This window comes from Coregonus lavaretus (assembly GCF_964263955.1).
Source record: "Coregonus lavaretus genome assembly, contig: HAP1_SCAFFOLD_1252, whole genome shotgun sequence".
Taxonomy (NCBI): Eukaryota; Metazoa; Chordata; class Actinopteri; order Salmoniformes; family Salmonidae; genus Coregonus; species Coregonus lavaretus.
Window position 1 is genome coordinate 111,336 of NW_028157522.1, and position 18,299 is coordinate 129,634.

At 45.3% G+C, this 18,299-nt stretch overlaps 1 protein-coding gene across 1 annotated transcript; it reads left to right on the plus strand.

Moving 5' to 3' along the window:
- Positions 1-3,241: 3,241 nt before the first annotated feature.
- On the plus strand, positions 3,242-13,874 carry LOC311125330 (serine/threonine-protein phosphatase 6 regulatory ankyrin repeat subunit A-like; the record flags this gene model as incomplete). The annotated part of the gene is made up of 21 exons (XM_084199377.1): positions 3,242-3,329; positions 3,726-3,868; positions 4,105-4,317; positions 4,705-4,783; positions 5,027-5,141; positions 5,416-5,562; positions 6,427-6,495; positions 6,842-6,982; positions 7,813-7,924; positions 8,141-8,167; positions 8,344-8,418; positions 9,650-9,851; positions 10,390-10,477; positions 10,700-10,817; positions 11,041-11,260; positions 12,116-12,281; positions 12,495-12,640; positions 12,767-12,849; positions 12,944-13,026; positions 13,155-13,246; positions 13,452-13,874. The coding sequence occupies 21 exons, from the start codon at positions 3,242-3,244 to the stop codon at positions 13,742-13,744; spliced, it is 2,700 nt and encodes an 899-aa protein (XP_084055503.1). The 3' UTR covers positions 13,745-13,874.
- Between the last annotated feature and the right edge of the window lie 4,425 nt (positions 13,875-18,299).

Sequence of the window (18,299 nt, forward strand, 5' to 3'; positions counted from 1 at the left end):
GTGTAGTTACCCTTAAATGCAAGCGTGCACCAGGAAGAGACCTTTGTTTGGTTAAGCGGTGTTGCTGTAGAACAAATGGCCACTGGAGTGATGCAAATGATCACGGTATAATTCTGCCAGGCAGGCATAGGCTACTTTGTAGTTAACATTTACTTGCGAAGGTTTTGGGGAAAGCCATTCCTTCCCTACCAGAAGAAGGTTATCATTAGCATCATCGCTAACGGCTACACAAAGTGTAGACATACGCGCGCTCCGCACACATGCACACAGACAGGGGCATTCCTGTGCCGTTTCAGAAAGTTCATGGAAATACGAATCACTGATGCATTTTGTTCATGTCTTATGATTGACTTGGGCAAATGAATGTGTTTTCTAACAAGTTGAATAGATTTAGTTGATTTCTTACTAAGTTCAATAAATGTTTGAATATTGTTGAATTTCGGTTTAATGTCTGGATTCCGTGATTCGGTCCGCAACGCTTATTTTATAGGGCCCTAGTCAATGAACTTGTCATAAATCAACATAGAATAACGATATTATAACCGCGATTGATAATAGACAGTACTGTGCAGCCGTCTTCATCGACCTGGCCAAGGCTTTCGACTCTGTCAACCACCGCATTCTTATTGGCAGACTAAATAGCCTTGGTTTCTCAAATGACTGCCTCGCCTGGTTCACCAACTACTTCTCAGATAGAGTTCAGTGTGTCAAATCGGAGGGCCTGTTGTCTGGACCTATGGCAGTCTCTATGGGGGTGCCACAGGGTTCAATTCTTGGGCCGACACTTTTCTCCGTGTATATCAATGATGTCGCTCTTGCTGCTGGTGACTCTCAGATCCACCTCTACGCAGACGACACCATTTTGTATACATCTGGCCCTTCATTGGACACTGTGTTAACAAACCTCCAAACGAGCTTCAATGCCATACAACACTCCTTCAGTAGCCTCCAACTGCTCTTAAACACTAGTAAAACTAAATGTATGCTTTTCAATCGAACGCTGCTGGCACCCGCCCTCCCGACTAGAATCACCACTCTCGACGGGTCTGACCTAGAGTATGTGGACAACTACAAATACCTAGGTGTCTGGTTAGACTGTAAACTCTCCTTCCAGACTCACATAAAGAATCTCCAATCCAAAGTTAAATCTAGAATCGGCTTCCTATTTCGCAAACAAAGCCTCCTTCACTCATGCTGCCAAACATGCCCTCGTAAAACTGACTATCCTACCGATCCTTGACTTCGGCGATGTCATTTACAAAATAGCCTCCAACACTCTACTCAGCAAACTGGATGTAGTCTATCACAGTGCCATCCGTTTTGTCTCCAAAGCCCCATACACTACCCACCACTGTGACCTGTACGCTCTTGTTGGCTGGTCCTCACTACATGTTCGTCGTCAAACCCACTGGCTCCAGGCCATCTATAAATCACTGCTAGGCAAATCCCCGCCTTATCTTAGCTCATTGGTCACCATAGCAGCACCCACCCGTAGTCTGCGCTCCAGCAGGTATATCTCACTGGTCATTCCCAAAGCCAACACCTCCTTTGGCCGCCATTCCTTCCAGTTCTCTGCTGCCAATGACTGGAACGAATTGCAAAAATCTCTGAAGCTGGAGACTCTTATCTCCCTCACTAACTTTAAGCATCAGTTGTCAGAGCACCTTACCGATCACTGCACCTGTACACAGCCCATCTGAAATTAGGCCACCCAACTACCTCATCCCTATATTGTTATTTATTTTGCTCTTTTGCACCCCGGTATCTCTATTTGCACATAATCTCTTGCACATCTAGCATTCCAGTGTTAATACTATTGTAATTATTTTGCACTATAGCCTATTTATTGCCTTACCTCCAGAACTTGCTACATTTGCACACACTGTATATATATTTTCTGTTGTATTTTTGACTTTATGTTTTTTTACCCCAAATGTAACTCTGTGTTATTTTTATCGCACTGCTTTGCTTTATCTTGGCCAGGTCGCAGTTGTAAATGAGAACTTGTTCTCAACTGGCTTACCTGGTTAAATAAAGGTGAATTTTTTTTTTTTTTTTAATAAGTTTGCAAATGTGATGATGCATGGAATGCTTGATATATTCTTCATGGAGAAAATTAGCTTCCCCAAACTTGAGAGCAAGACTGGCCTAAACGCGCTAATGTTTTCCTTTGCTAATGTGCGTCCCGCCCCCCTGTCAGCTGTCAGTTTTGTCGATGACCACGTACATAAGACACGCCAATCACCGACACCTGAAGTTCCATGACCATCACAGCCCTAGTTGTATGCTTGAGTTTGTTCAGAGGAGGCTTTGAATAAAATCCGATCTGAGTGTGAAATGCCTTACTGAGGGTAAATGGAAGCTCCTCTTGTGCCCGGCTCAGCCTTATACAGTTTAAGGTACTTTACCGTATCCATTTCAGTAAGGCCAGATTGTCCAAATTCTACCCAAATATTGATGGTACATGTGACAGGTGTAAAAGCTCCTTGGTGGACTTGACCCACATGTTCTGGTCCTGTCCCCGTCTGGCAGATTATTTGTCCACTATTTAAAACCCTTTCTGAAGCATTTGATATAAAGTTGCAGCCTAGTGCAGAAATTGCTATTTTTGGAGTACCAAACAACAATCCTTCTCTGACCAATAGACAGCTAGATGCCATTGCCTTTGCCTCCCTGTTAGCCCGCAGAAGGATTTTATTGGATTGGAAATCTATCAATCCTCCCTTAGCCTCTCTTTGGCTCGAAGATCTGAAGCTGTTCCTAAAATGAGAAAAAATGAAGTTACCATTCGAGGGTCAACCAACTCATTTTATTCCTCCTGGGACCCGATGATATCCTATTTTGAACAGCTCCAAACACTTCCTCCAGATTAGTACTCTTGGCCCCACCTTGAGATTACTGCTATATAGGCCTATAAAATCACTTAATCACCTGAAATTGTTAGGCTATTACATTTTTTGCTTGAAGTAACGTTGTTGTATACTTTTATTTTGTTTTCTGACATGTAAGTCAATTACTTTCCCTTTCTTTTTAAATGTGTTTGGAGGCATTCTGGGGGGAGGGGGAGGTCAAAGGGGGACTAAAAGGGGAGAAATGTACCATGTCTTTACATGTTATCTTTCATTCATTGTGAATACAAAATATATAATTTTAAAGGGAAGGCTTTGAAGCCAGATTTAGCGGATTTTGCTGTTTAGTTTTCCTCAACCTGTGTTTTGTTTCTCTCTCCTCTCCCTGTTAGATGGTGAGGCTGCTTCTCTCCAGAGGAGCCAACATTAATGCCTTTGACAAGAAGGATCGCCGAGCAATCCACTGGGCTGCTTACATGGGTGATGAGTTTACCACATCATTTACATTCTGACTAATGTCCTTTATACCAATGAATGAATGAATGAATGGACTGTGTGTTAGTCTCACAGCTCAGCTGTATGAGCCACGTCTAGTGTGTTATTATGTCAGAATCATGTACTAAGTAGGTTGATTAGATGTTTTCAGTTGTACTAACATGATGTAGGTGTTGCTTATGGTGCTGTGTACCACTGTAAACTAATCTATCTCTCCCTCTCTCTGCCTATCTCTCTGTGTTTGTATCTCTGTTTCTCTCTTAACCCCCTTACTATCTCCCTCCCCTTCTCTCTCTCTCTCTCTCTCTCTCTCTCTCTCTCTCTCTCTCTCTCTCTCTCTCTCTCTCTCTATTTATCCCTCCCCCTCTCTCTCTACCATAGGGCACATTGAGGTGGTGAAACTGCTGGCCTCTCATGGATCAGAGGTGTCCTGTAAAGACAAGAAGGCCTACACCCCTCTCCACTCTGCAGCCTCCAGTGGAATGATCAGTGTGGTCAAGTACCTCCTGGACCTTGGAGTGGATGTGAGTCAACACGCATTCAAATGTGTAGTCACTGTTCAATTACAACTCAATGAAAATACAGAGCTCTAGTGGGTTGGCGAATGATTTCCTTTCAAGTAATGAAGAGATGGAGGTTGGAGCCAGTGTTTTGGGCCAGGGGGTTTTCAGAACCAAGTGACCTGATCAGGAATGTATTGTTTTGTCCCCCCCCCCCCCCCTCTCTCTCTCCACTCTTTTCCCTCCCTTGCTCCCTCCAGATAAATGAGCCCAATGGTTACGGTAACACCCCCCTCCACGTGGCATGCTACAACGGGCAGGACGTGGTGGTGAATGAGCTGATCGAGTGCGGCGCCAACGTGAACCAGGTGAACGAGAAGGGTTTCGCCCCACTCCACTTCACGGCCGCCTCGCGCCATGGGGCGCTCTGCTTGGAGCTGCTGGTGGGCAACGGGGCCCTCGTCAACATCAAGGTGAGGAGACCGGATGACCAACACTGTGTCTGAACTAAATAACACCCTATTCCCTATGTAGTGCACTACTTTTGACCAGGGGCCCATAGAGCAAGGAGCCGTGGTGACACTGGCTGTGTCCCAAATGGCACCCTGTTCCCTTTATAAGTACACTACTTTGGTTCAAAAAGTAGTTCACTATGAAGAGAATAGGGTGCCATTTGGGACGCACACACTGACGCAGCACATGGCTTAGTATTTGGCCCTGGTCTACATTCAAATACCAATGGAATAGGCCTAACAATGCAAACTAAATGCAATCAAGCGCTCCTCCAATACGTGTTTGATTTTGCCTGTGGTCAGCAGCACAGACTGCCGTGTGAACCATCTTTGTCTTTCTATCTGCAGAGTAAAGATGGAAAGACCCCCCTCCACATGACGGCCATCCACGGACGCTTCTCCAGATCTCAAGCCATCATCCAGAATGGTGAGTCGCTGTGAATGCTCTCAACTGAATATATATGAACCAGTAGGCTCTTCAGCATTGTCTTTTGTCTTCAAACCATGATTCACTGGCACAGAGCAATGTTACTTGCAATGTGGTTGAACATGAAGCTTCATGAGGCCTCTAGGGTCAAGTGGTTGACGTGTGTGTGTGTCTGTGTGTGTGTCTGTGTGTGTGTGTGTGTGTGTCTGTGTGTGTGTGTCTGTGTGTGTGTGTGTTCTGTAGGTGCTGAGATCGACTGTGAAGAAAATAATGGAAACACACCCCTGCACATCTCTGCTCGCTACGGCCACGAGTTACTCATCAATACACTCATCACGAACGGAGCTGACACAGCCAAGTGAGAACACACACACACACAGTTTCCAGCAATAATGCAACATGCATCTGCAATTCTGTCATTGACCGAATAGCCGCTTGGAGACTATGCTCAACACATTGTGGTGTGTGGGGGGTTGAAAGACAGGGCATTGCAGCATGCTGATGTGTTGATCTGCTGTGGGGTTTAATGAGGACTGTGATGTGGTGCTGTTTCCAATCTTAGCTGAATCAACTGTAAGTCGCTCTGGATAAGAGTGTCTGCTTAAAGTCTAAAATGTAAAAATGTGTTGCAGGCGAGGCGTCCATGGGATGTTCCCCCTCCACCTGGCTGCTCTCAGTGGGTTCTCTGACTGCTGTCGGAAGCTCCTCTCATCAGGCTTTGATATAGACACCCCTGACGACTTTGGAAGGACCTGTTTACATGCTGCAGCAGCTGTTGGGTGAGTGGACTGGTCCAGGCTTTACACCAAGGAATATTTAGTTCATGAACTGGAAAGCCACCAGAAAGAACAAACACATATTCACACTCTTACATTTCACATTGTTTAGCAGTATAAAAAAATCGTTTAGATCATTAGTGCGGTATCATTTCTGTATAATGTGGTTCCATGCCATGGTGGTATTGACTTGCGCTCTGGTCTAAATTGTCTTTATATCTTCTTGAAAGAGAAGAGAAACCTGCAAACTGCTCTTGCTAGTATCACTTTTTATTATTGCTTTTATTAGCATTATAAAAACAGTGATACTAGCAAGAGCAGTGTACGGGTTTCTCTTTTCTTTAAGGTTCTCATTGTTACCATCCACCTGATAGCTCAGATGTGAAAGGGCCTTTCTGAACTTGATATCTTGTTACCATCCACCTGATAGCTCAGATGAACGAGAGCCTTTCTGAACTTGATATCTTGTTACCATCCACCTGATAGCTCAGATGTACGAGAGCCTTTCTGAACTTGATATCTTGTTACCATCCACCTGATAGCTCAGATGAACGAGAGCCTTTCTGAACTTGATATCTTGTTACCATCCACCTGATAGCTCAGATGTACGAGAGCCTTTCTGAACTTGATATCTTGTTACCATCCACCTGATAGCTCAGATGAACGAGAGCCTTTCTGAACTTGATATCTTGTTATCATCCACCTGATAGCTCAGATGTACGAGAGCCTTTCTGAACTTGATATTTTGTTACCATTCACCTGATAGCTCAGATGTACGAGAGCCTTTCTGAACTTGATATCTTGTTACCATCCACCTGATAGCTCAGATGTACGAGAGCCTTTCTGAACTTGATATCTTGTTACCAGGAACCTGGACTGTCTGAATCTGCTGCTCAACACAGGGGCAGACTTCAACAGAAAGGACAGCTTCGGAAGGTCTGTCTGTGGCATCAAATAACTTTCATATGTGATCTTTATGATAATGGGGAATATAGTATAGGGGCATATAGGAATTATTATGGGAAATATTGGGCGGCAGGTAGCCTAGCGGTTAAGAGCGTTGGGTCAGTAACCGAAAGGTTGCTGGTTCAAATCCCCTAGCTGACTAGGTGAAAAATGTGTCTATGTGCACTGCAGCAAGGCACTTAACCCTAATTGCTCCTGTAAGTCGCACTGGATAAGAGTGTCTGCTAAATGACGTAAATGTAAAATGTAAATGTTATACAGCTCCAATAAGCTGTTTCTGTTGTTGATGTTGAATGGTTTCTGTGCGTTCTTCTAGGAGTCCTCTGCATTATGCGGCAGCCAATTGTAACTACCAGTGTCTGTTTGCCTTGGTGGGGTCTGGGGCCAGTGTGAACGATCTGGATAAAAGGGGTTGCACCCCGCTCCACTACGCTGCTGCCTCCGACACAGACGGAAAGTACGTCTCACACCTCTCTTACTGTTGTGTGTGTTGTGGTGCCATGACCTTTCACTGTAGTCTGGAGAGTATGTTGTGGTGCCATGACCTTTCACATTTCACTGTAGTCTGGAGAGTATGTTGTGGTGCCATGACCTTTCACATTTCACTGTAGTCTGGAGAGTATGTTGTGGTGCCATGACCTTTCACATTTCACTGTAGTCTGGAGAGTATGTTGTGGTGCCATGACCTTTCACATTTCACTGTAGTCTGGAGAGTATGTTGTGGTGCCATGACCTTTCACATTTCACTGTAGTCTGGAGAGTATGTTGTGGTGCCATGACCTTTCACATTTCACTGTAGTCTGGAGAGTATGTTGTGGTGCCATGACCTTTCACATTTCACTGTAGTCTGGAGAGTATGTTGTGGTGCCATGACCTTTCACATTTCACTGTAGTCTGGAGAGTATGTTGTGGTGCCATGACCTTTCACATTTCACTGTAGTCTGGAGAGTATGTTGTGGTACCATGACCTTTCACATTTCACTGTAGTCTGGAGAGTATGTTGTGGTGCCATGACCTTTCACATTTCACTGTAGTCTGGAGAGTATGTTGTGGTGCCATGACCTTTCACATTTCACTGTAGTCTGGAGAGTATGTTGTGGTGCCATGACCTTTCACATTTCACTGTAGTCTAGAGTATGTTGTTGGTCGTGTTTGAATACATACTAGTGTTAAATCTGCAGTGTGAAAGCTTGGCCACGTCTCCTTTGGGAAAGTGTCTCTGCTTGCTTATCTGTCTGTCTTGATGTTGGTATAATGATTATTGAACTCTTGACCTCTGACCTCTAGGTGTCTGGAATATTTGCTGCGAAACGACGCTAACCCAGGGATCAGGGACAATCAGGGCTACAACGCAGTCCATTACGCGTCTGCGTACGGACACCGCCTCTGTCTGGAGCTGGTGAGTCAGAACCACAGGGGACTAGACGCCCTGCATTCACAGACCATTTTGTCTGCGTCCCAAATGGCTGTAGGGCCCATAGGGCTCTGGTCAAAAGTAATGCACTATATAGGGAATAGGGTGCCATTTGGGACAGACGTTGATATTCAGTAGGTTTTAAGGTGTGGTTGCATGTTTGTCGTGGCCGCATCGTCACTCTTGATGTTCTTTTTCCAGATTGCAAGTGAAACACCTTTAGATGTGGTAAGTACCAGTTGGTTACTTTTCCTCACACTAGCTTGTTTAAGATACGAATGCAACACCCCAGTATGTCTGCAGGGGCTGGTCACTGAGATTTACAACATGAAACATGCTACTAGACTAACCTTCAAAGTAAATATGTTACAAGTCTAAACTGGCCCGTCCTTGTCTTTCCCCAGCTAATGGAAACCTCAGGGACAGACATCCTGAACGACTCTGATGTCAGAGCTCCCATCAGCCCCCTACACTTAGCTGTGAGTAAAGCCTACCTGCTCCTGTAGGGGTCTCGCCACATGACAAATGGCACCCTATTCCCTATTTAGTGCACTACTTTTGACCAGAGCCTTATGGGCCCAGATCAAAAGTACTGCACTACATGGGAAATAGGGTGCTATCTGGGATGCAGGCATGGTGTTGTTTTTCCACGAAAAGTTGATTGTCCAGACACTCACACACCATGTTCCTATCTGTTCCTGATTAGTGTAAAATACATGCATATTTTGACACGGTGATGATGAGGATGATTTCCTTATTTTGCCATTTGAGTTAATCAACCTCCAACAGAGGAGAAGTAGAGTGTTTCTAAATCTCACGCTTGGCAGGGACCTTCGATGTTGATGCTGGGCGGGAGAAAAAATGGGCACCCGATTTGAGAGACACTGGCCTACTTTAGGGGTCTAGGACTGTTTCTGTTCAGGCATACCACTGGTCTACTATAGGACATTGATTATATTAAGAGTGTATTTCTGTTCAGGCATACCACTGGTCTACTATAGGACATTGATTATATTAGGAGTGTATATCTGTTCAGGCATACCACTGGTCTACTATAGGACATTGATTATATTAGGAGTGTATATCTGTTCTGGCATACCACTGGTCTACTATAGGACATTGATTATATTAGGAGTGTATATCTGTTCAGGCATACCACTGGTCTACTATAGGACATTGATTATATTAAGAGTGTATATCTGTTCAGGCATACCACTGGTCTACTATAGGACATTGATTATATTAGGAGTGTATATCTGTTCTGGCATACCACTGGTCTACTATAGGACATTGATTATATTAGGAGTGTATATCTGTTCTGGCATACCACTGGTCTACTATAGGACATTGATTATATTAGGAGTGTATTTCTGTTCAGGCATACCACTGGTCTACTATAGGACATTGATTATATTAGGAGTGTATATCTGTTCAGGCATACCACTGGTCTACTATAGGACATTGATTATATTAAGAGTGTATATCTGTTCAGGCGTACCACTGGTCTACTATAGGACATTGATTATATTAGGAGTGTATTTCTGTTCAGGCGTACCACTGGTCTACTATAGGACATTGATTATATTAGGAGTGTATATCTGTTCAGGCATACCACTGGTCTACTATAGGACATTGATTATATTAGGAGTGTATTTCTGTTCAGGCATACCACTGGACTTTGCTTCAGACTGTGTGTTTGTTTCCATTCAGGCGTACCACGGCCACCACCATGCTATGGAGGTCCTGGTTCAGTCTCTGCTGGATCTAGACGTGAGGAACAGCCAGGGGCGCACCCCTCTGGACCTGGCTGCCTTTAAAGGCCATGTGGAGTGTGTTGACGTCCTCATCAACCAGGGAGCCTCCATCCTGGTTAAAGACTTCACCCTGAAGAGGACCCCCATCCACGCTGCAGGTACGCATAGGATATCACGTAAGACCTAGAGATTCTGTAATTCAAAAGTTTTCCTTACCAAGATGGACATTTGTTTGGTCATGTTGCTAGGACGCCAATGTCCACTCTAGGGATATTATATAGCATAGTGTGAAAATGCCCACTACACACTGATCTAAGGTCATTTTTTGTCATTATTGCTGAGGATCTGGGGAGGGTAAGCTGATCCTAGATCAGTGCACAGGGGGACTTCTATCCAGAGCCAGGTACACAGCTAGCAGGTGACAGGCTTCGAGGGCCTCAGCCCCAAAATGTTTTATTATCTGCTGTGTTAACATCATGAGGATGTCATCTACCAATACCACTGTTCTAGAAATCTGTCTGTTCATGTGAAGGTAATAGTCGTCCAGCAATCAGCTCATATCCTCTCTGTTTAGCCTCCTCTAGCTACCAACGGTCAATCATCTCACATTCTTATATCCTCTCTGTTTATCCTCCTCTAGCTACCAACGGTCAATCATCTCACATTCTTATATCCTCTCTGTTTATCCTCCTCTAGCTACCAACGGTCATTCGGAGTGTTTGCGTTTGCTGATTGGAAATGCTGACCTCCAGAGTGCAGTGGACGTTCAAGACGGGAATGGACAGTAAGTCAATTGGGTTTTGGATACAATTCCTGAAATAAAGAGATTTTGACACTAGTTCTACGTCCCAAATGGCACCCTATGCCCTACTTGGTGCACTACTTTAAACCAGAACCCTATGGGCTCGGGTCAAAAGTAGTGTACCATATAGGGAATAGGTTGCCATTTGGGACTCAGCCTGGTTATTACCAGTTTGTAATATGACCTTGTTGTCTTGTGTATCAGAACCCCTCTGATGCTGTCAGTGCTGAGCGGACACACAGACTGTGTGTACTCACTACTCAACAAGGGAGCCAGCGTAGAAGCCAAAGACAAGTGGGGCAGAACAGCGCTACACAGAGGGGTGAGGAGGAGAGCTGGCTGTATACGCTCACACACAGAAAGAGACGGGGAGGCTCAAATATACATATTATCTTCAGAAAAGTAGTTGTCCATGGGTAGTGGTGTATTCATCCCTGTAGGGGGACCTGCCTCCAGACATCATTTGTAATAATTGATGATTCATTATTATATCATTGATTATTAGTTATTCAAATCCATTCTTGTCTCCCTGCCCTTCCTCCCAGGCGTTGACGGGTCATGAGGAGTGTGTGGAGGCCCTGCTGCAGCACAGCGCCAGCTTCCTGGTTCGGGACTGTAAGGGGCGGACCCCTGTCCACCTGGCGGCGGAATCCGGACACATCGGGGTGCTGGGGGGACTCCTACACGCCGCCCAGTCAGTGGAGACCCTCCCCGTCATCACAGACAACCAGGGCTACACGCCACTACACTGGGCCTGCTACAACGGTACGTACTGGACTAACGGAACACTAGATATTTTCTGATTTTCTCTCTTCAGCACCGTAAACATGTCCCTGAATTAGGCAGGCCATACAACTAGGGGTGTAACTATTCGATTTGTATCACGATTCGTGGTTGTCGATACGATTCAAGGACGATATTGGTTCATTTAGAACGATACGATCCGAAACGATTCAGTGACTTGAAATCGATTCAGTAACCTTTTAGCCAAAAATTCAACCAGTGTGACTGAAATAAATACCTGGATACTGGACAGTGCAGGTGAAGTTTCCTAGATTCCTGTTTCTTGTAAGGACCGCAATGGTGGCTTGATAATTTCTCGCTCGTCGGCTTCTCCTCTGTCGTCCGCCATGCTATGTTTTGTTGTCTTTGCGCCTTTGCGCTGCTGCTGGCGTGGGGCGATGACGTCACGGATAGGCAGACTGAATCGAGTAATGTTTAAAGCCTTTATCATTAAAAGTGCTAAGAAAAAACATCCATATAAAGTCTGACGTGCTTAAATCCAATGGGTTATTTCCTAGAATCGATACAATCGATTTATTACATTTTAAAACGATGTTAGAGTGATATATGTTGTCCAAAAGGCCAACTCACCGAGCACAGATCGATGTAGTTGGATCATAGGAATATAAATCGATACATCGATGTAGTAGATGGATCGTTACACCCCTACATACAACGGTACGTACTGACTAACTGGACTGTAGCTCTGTTCTCTCCTCCATGAAGTGTACACTCATTCACTCCCTCTTGTGGCTTGAAAAGCATTCGATTGGTGTGGACGGAGCCATGTGGGGGAATGAACAAGACTACAACAGAATTAGGGGTTATGACTCTCAGTGGAGGACCTTACACTGAAACAGGACTTTGTCATAGCATATGTCACCGAGGGCAACTCGTTCAGCCCCCTCCACTGTGCTGTGATCAATGACAACGAGGGGGCTGCAGAGATGCTGATTGACACTCTGGGGCCGGCCATTGTCAACGCCACTGACACCAAGAACCGGTAACTACAGCACATGACAAAGTCCTTTTCTTCTGGAGAATAATGTTGTCTTGGGAATAAAATGACCTCTGGGGTTGGATGAGGGATTGTAGATTACTTTTAATACATCTATTAGTGATTTTATATTTCTATGGTATAAACAGGGTTAATTGAACAAACTTGTTTATAACAGTCCTACATGATATCGGTGAAATAAGTTTCCTCTCTCTCCAGGACCCCCCTGCATGCGGCGGCTTTCACGGACCACGTGGAGTGTCTTCAGCTGCTGCTAGGCCACAACGCCCAGGTCAACTCCCCCGATGCCTCCGGGAAGACCTCCCTCATGATGGCTGCTGAGAACGGACAAACCAACGCTGTCGGTACGCAGCCCCCTCTCCTCCGCTTTGCCTCGCCCAGCCGGCTTAAGTTCAACATGTCTGTTTTACATTTTAATAAGTCGCTTCATTTCCTAATTGAGTTTCTTTATGTTTCTCTGTCTGTGTCAGAGCTGTTGGTGAGCAGTGCCAAAGCAGAGCTCACCCTGCAGGATGCAGTCAAGAACACTGCTCTTCATCTGGCCTGCAGTAAGGTGAGCATCCCCACATGAAGATGACGTTCATCTGAACAGTTGGCTCTCTCTGGTTGAAATTTTGGTCTGACATGTTTGACTCTGGTTTTTAAAGGGGCATGAAACCAGTGCTTTGTTGATATTGGAGAAGATTACAGACAGGAACCTCATCAACTCGACTAACGCAGCCTTACAGACGTACGTATGGTTCAGCTGTATTAATTGGGCCAGAAGAATTAGAAGAAGTGCACTATATAGGGAATAGTCTGGCATTTGGGAGGTATCCTCATTTGCTGCTGGCTAATCTGACGGTACTTTCTCCTCAGGCCGTTACACGTTGCAGCCAGAAATGGTCTGACGGTGGTGGTTCAGGAGCTACTAGTGAAGGGTGCTAGCGTGCTAGCAGTCGATGACAATGGTAAGATCCATAACGCTAACACCGTTTTCTTCTGTACTTCTCTTCTCAATGTGTCCTTAAATGTTTCTCTCTAGTCCACTGCTTGGTTATTGTCTTAACTTTGTATCTCCTAGCCTGCTGTTATTTCATGTTTTTCACCAAAAGTGTTATAGTAAACGGTGATGCTCCTGAAGTGACCCTCTGCTGTTCTGTTTGAACCCCTCAGGTTACACGCCTGCCTTGGCCTGCGCCCCCAACAAAGACGTGGCGGACTGCCTGGCGCTGATCCTGGCCACCATGATGCCCGTGTCCCCCTGCAACCCGGCGCCCAGCCTGTCCTTCAGTGCCATTAACCACTACACCACCAGCCCCTCCAAGAGTGTGACCTTCGACAGCCTGCCCGTGCTGCGCAGCGAGCACAGCTCCTACTGCAGCTTCAACAACATCGGCCACCGCGACCACGATGGAGGCTTCTACAAGGATGAGGAACTCAACGACTCAGACTCAGAGACATACTGAGGGGGGTGGTGGTCGCTGCCCAGGAGGGGAGCCAAGGGTAGGCGGATGGACAGTGAAGTGGGGCAGAGGCCACAAACAAATCCACACATACACACCGTGTCTTAAATCACCACAGCCAGCTTTGGGAGGGCACGAGCCGAGACAGTCCGCACAGGAGCCTTAAGAGTCCTGCAGATGGAGAGAGAGAAATGGAGGGAGGGAGGGAGAGGGGGAGGCACAACAGGCTGGCTGGCCACACTCATCCTCTCGTACCACCAGGTGTCCTTCCAGCAGATACTGGACTTCAGAGGAACTGCTGCTGCTATACCCCACCTTTACCTTTACCCACAAAGGTCCTAAACGGTAGAAACTGTCCAGCCAACAGACAGACGGACACCTTATGACGGCAATAACCTGTAGTCCAAGGGGATAGTAGCACTTCACTGAGTGAAAAACAGACATGGACCAAAAGATGTGGAAGAAGCCTTTTCAAAACCTGTTTTGACAGTAGAAATGGGATTGAGCGTTTTGGCCTGAGAAAAAACATAAGGAGTGATGTTTCATTTAAGTTTTATGAGAGTGATGGTCATGTTTATCCGCACACTAAGACAGTCAGAACGCACCTAGCCTCTTGTCTGTAATCCATGTGGGAGGAGGGGAAATCATTTATTTTTTATGAACAAACATTTTAATAAAATCATTCATGTCTTAAGCTCCTGACCCTCTGTGGGAACCAAAAAATCGTAGTATTTGCTCTCATGAGTAATTTCAAAGAATTTCCATCCCCAATGGCACCCTATTCCCTTTATAGTACACTACTTTTGACCAGGGCCATAGGGTTCTGGTCAAAAGTAGTGTACTCTATAAAGAATAGGGTGCCATTTAGATTTTGCATTTGTATGTGAGCGACAGGACTTTTTACATTTGCGTTATTAAACCTACCTGTCCTTTGCCCTCTAGAAAATATTTTAGAAAGTAAATTATTAATTCATATATTCTTTCTTGTGATATTTATGTCATCATTTTGTGCCTTCTTTAGTTACTGAGGGGAGGTTAGGAGAGTAGGGGCAGCTGTATGAGCGAAAACAATGATGCACACTAAGTACTACAACGTTTGTGAAAAGCACTGATACTATTCCGAGGCATACGAGGGGGAAAACATGCCTCCCTTGGAGAGGAGAAACACTGTAAACCAATGGTTTTGTCTCTTTTTTAAAATAATTTAAACTGGAAATATGTACAATACATATGCTATGTTCGTCAAATCAGGATCAGGAGGTTCACAGGTTTTTTCGTGTCCTTTTTTTCTTTAAAAGGATGAAACTAGCATGTACATATGAAATAGTGACTGAATCGAAACTCCCATGAATTCTTTCAGTATCTGAAGATTGCTGTATATTTTATGAGTAATAAAATAAAGAAATGAGTTATGTTATTTAATAATGAACTATGGGTTATCTGTTTTATGTGACAACCGCAGTATCAATTTCTAGGTGACAGTGGTGCTAATCCCAAAAGAAAGGCTACATACAACAAGGAACAAGAAGTCTATTGGCAAAGTGATGAATATTGCATGTACCTTGGCCTAACGGTGTGGGTTATGTATTTTATTTTTCATGGCGTCCTCAACATTACAGTTTTAAGGGCAACAATAGCCTACATTTGTTTACAACTCGCAGGATTTCCATACATGAGCTTTCAACAACACAGAGTGTTGCATCAGCACGAGATCGAAAGTGCGTCAAATCTGTACAGGTCATTGTTACGTCATCACTGATAAACGTTGAAACTGATGAAAAACCGCTGGAGCAGTTCAGTCTAAACCTCCCTAGTGCTGGAGGATTGCGTTTGTTTTCGCTCTGGATGCGCGTTCATTTTGGCAAGGAAATGTGCTGATTTTGCAAGGAGATGGAGAATAAAGAGTTCAAGGTAGGCATGTTATTTATTTTTAAATCTTCAATTATATTAATTACTGTGGATTAAATATTGTTTAACAAATGAAATAATGTGCTATTCATGCTGTAATATCAAACTAGAAAGTCTATGGCCGGGGAGTCATGAGAGTTGGCTAAAGGTACAGTAGGGTCAAATGGGGGTCAAAGGTTATGACAGCACCTTCATGAATTCGTCCAAAATGGCACCCTATTCCCTATGTAGGCTAGTGTACTACTTTTGACCAGGAGCCATAGAAGGGTTGGCTGACGTCACGAAAATGATGCTCGCGCATCGATGGCCGGAAGTCGTGTATCTTGTTATGATTCTGAACCTCAGCTAACAACAAGCTGCCATGTGGGGAATCGTAGCTCTGTGGCATGTTTCAGCTTGTTGTATGGTGTTATTGATACCATGTCTTGTTTTGAGGTGTTTTGACTGATATCATGTCTATGCAATGACTCAAATTCGCTACCTAGCTAACCAACAACAACTGTAACAATGTATTTGAGACGAGTTCATTGTTCAAATGTATTTATGTTTGCATTAAACATTTAGAGACTAAATATAGTTTACATGTTGTCAACAGTCTAAGTCAAACCCTGTCTATTTTGCCCCATAGTTGCATGCCAGTTTTGTTGCTTAACAACCAACCCCTCTATAGAGTCCCACAGTGGAGGTGTGATAATACCCATAAAACCTAGCGGTCAAACAGGGACATGGTTCCAATCGTTTTTCCACCATTCATTTTTCCCATAGCCGATTTTAGAAACACATAAAATAAGGGCTGTATTTCGTGTAGGCTTACCCTGGCGTGACGTTTTTGTAACTATGTAAATCTCTCTCGGACAAGTTGACTTTTATCAGTATATTTACATTTTACATTTATATCATTTAGCAGACGCTCTTATCCAGAGCGACTTACAATGGTGCATTCAACAATTGGTGCATTCAACTTATGATAGCCAGTGGGACAACCACTTATTTTTCTTATTTTTTTTTTTATGGGGGGGAGGGGGGGGTAGAAGGATTACTTTATACTATTCCAGGTATTCCTTAAAGAGGTAGGGTTTCAAGTGTCTCCGGAAGGTGGTCAGTGACTCCGCTGTCCTGGCGTCGTGGGGGAGCTTGTTCCACCATTGGGGTGCCAGAGCCTGAAGGTAAGGAGGTGCCGTTCCCCTCACAGCTCCGTAGGCAAGCACCATGGTCTTGTAGTAGATGCGAGCCTCAACTGAGCGGGGTGACATGAGAGAACTTGGGAAGGTCGAACACCAGACGGGCTGCGGCGTTCTGGATAAGTTGTAGGGGTTTAATGGCACAGGCAGGGAGCCCAGCCAACAGCGAGTTGCAGTAATCAAGACGGGAGATGACATGTGCCTGGATTAGGAACTGTGCCGCTTTCTGTGTAAGGTAGGGTCGTACTCTGCAAATGTTGTAGAGCATGAACCTGCAGGATCGGGTCACCGTTTTGATGTTAGCAGAGAATGACAGGGTGTTGTCCAGGGTCACGCCAAGGCTCTTTGCACTCTGGGAGGAGGACACAATGGAGTTGTCAACCGTGATGGCGAGATCATGGAACGGGCAGTCCTTCCCAGGGATGAAGAGCAGCTCCGTCTTGCAGAGGTTCAGCTTGAGGTGGTGATCCGACATCCACACTGATATGTCTGCCAGACATGCAGAGATGCGATTCGCCACCTGGTTATCAGAAGGGGGAAAGGAGAAAATTAATTGTGTGTTGTCTGCGTAGCAATGATAGGAGAGACCATGTGAGGATATGACAGAGCCAAGTGACTTGGTGTATAGAGAGAATAGGAGAGGGCCTAGAACTGAGCCCTGGGGGACACCAGTGGTGAGAGCACATGGTGCGGAGACAGATTCTCGCCACGCTACCTGGTAGGAGCGACCTGTCAGGTAGGACGCAATCCAAGAGTGAGCAGCGCCGGAGATGCCCAACTCGGAGAGGGTGGAGAGGAGGATCTGATGGTTTACAGTATCAAAGGCAGCGGATAGGTCTAGAAGGATAAGAGCAGAGGAGAGAGAGTTAGCTTTAGCAGTGCGGAGAGCCTCCATGACACAGAGAAGAGCAGTCTCAGTTGAATGACCAGTCTTGAAACCTGACTGGTTTGGATCAAGAAGGTCATTCTGAGAGTGATAGCAGGAGAGTTGGCTAGAGACGGCACGCTCAAGAGATTTGGAGAGAAAAGAAAGAAGGGATACTTACTTGTCTGTAGTTGTTGACATCGGAGGGATCGAGTGTAGGTTTTTTGAGGAGGGGTGCAACTCTCGCTCTCTTGAAGACGGAAGGGACATGGCCAGCGGTCAAGGATGAGTTGATGAGCGAGGTGAGGTGAGGTGAGGTAAGGGAGAAGGTCTCCGGAAATGGTCTGGAGAAGAGAGGAGGGGATAGGGTCAAGCGGGCAGGTTGTTGGGCGGCCGGCCGTCACAAGTCGCAAGATTTCATCTGGAGAGAGAGGGGAGAAAAAAGTCAAAGCATAGGGTAGGGCAGTGTGAGCAGGACCAGCGGTGTCATTTCACTTAATAAATGAGGATCGGATGTCGTCAACCTTCTTTTCAAAATGGTTGACGAAGTCATCCACAGAGAGGGAGGAGGGTGGGGGAGGAGGATTCAGCAGGGAGGAGAAGG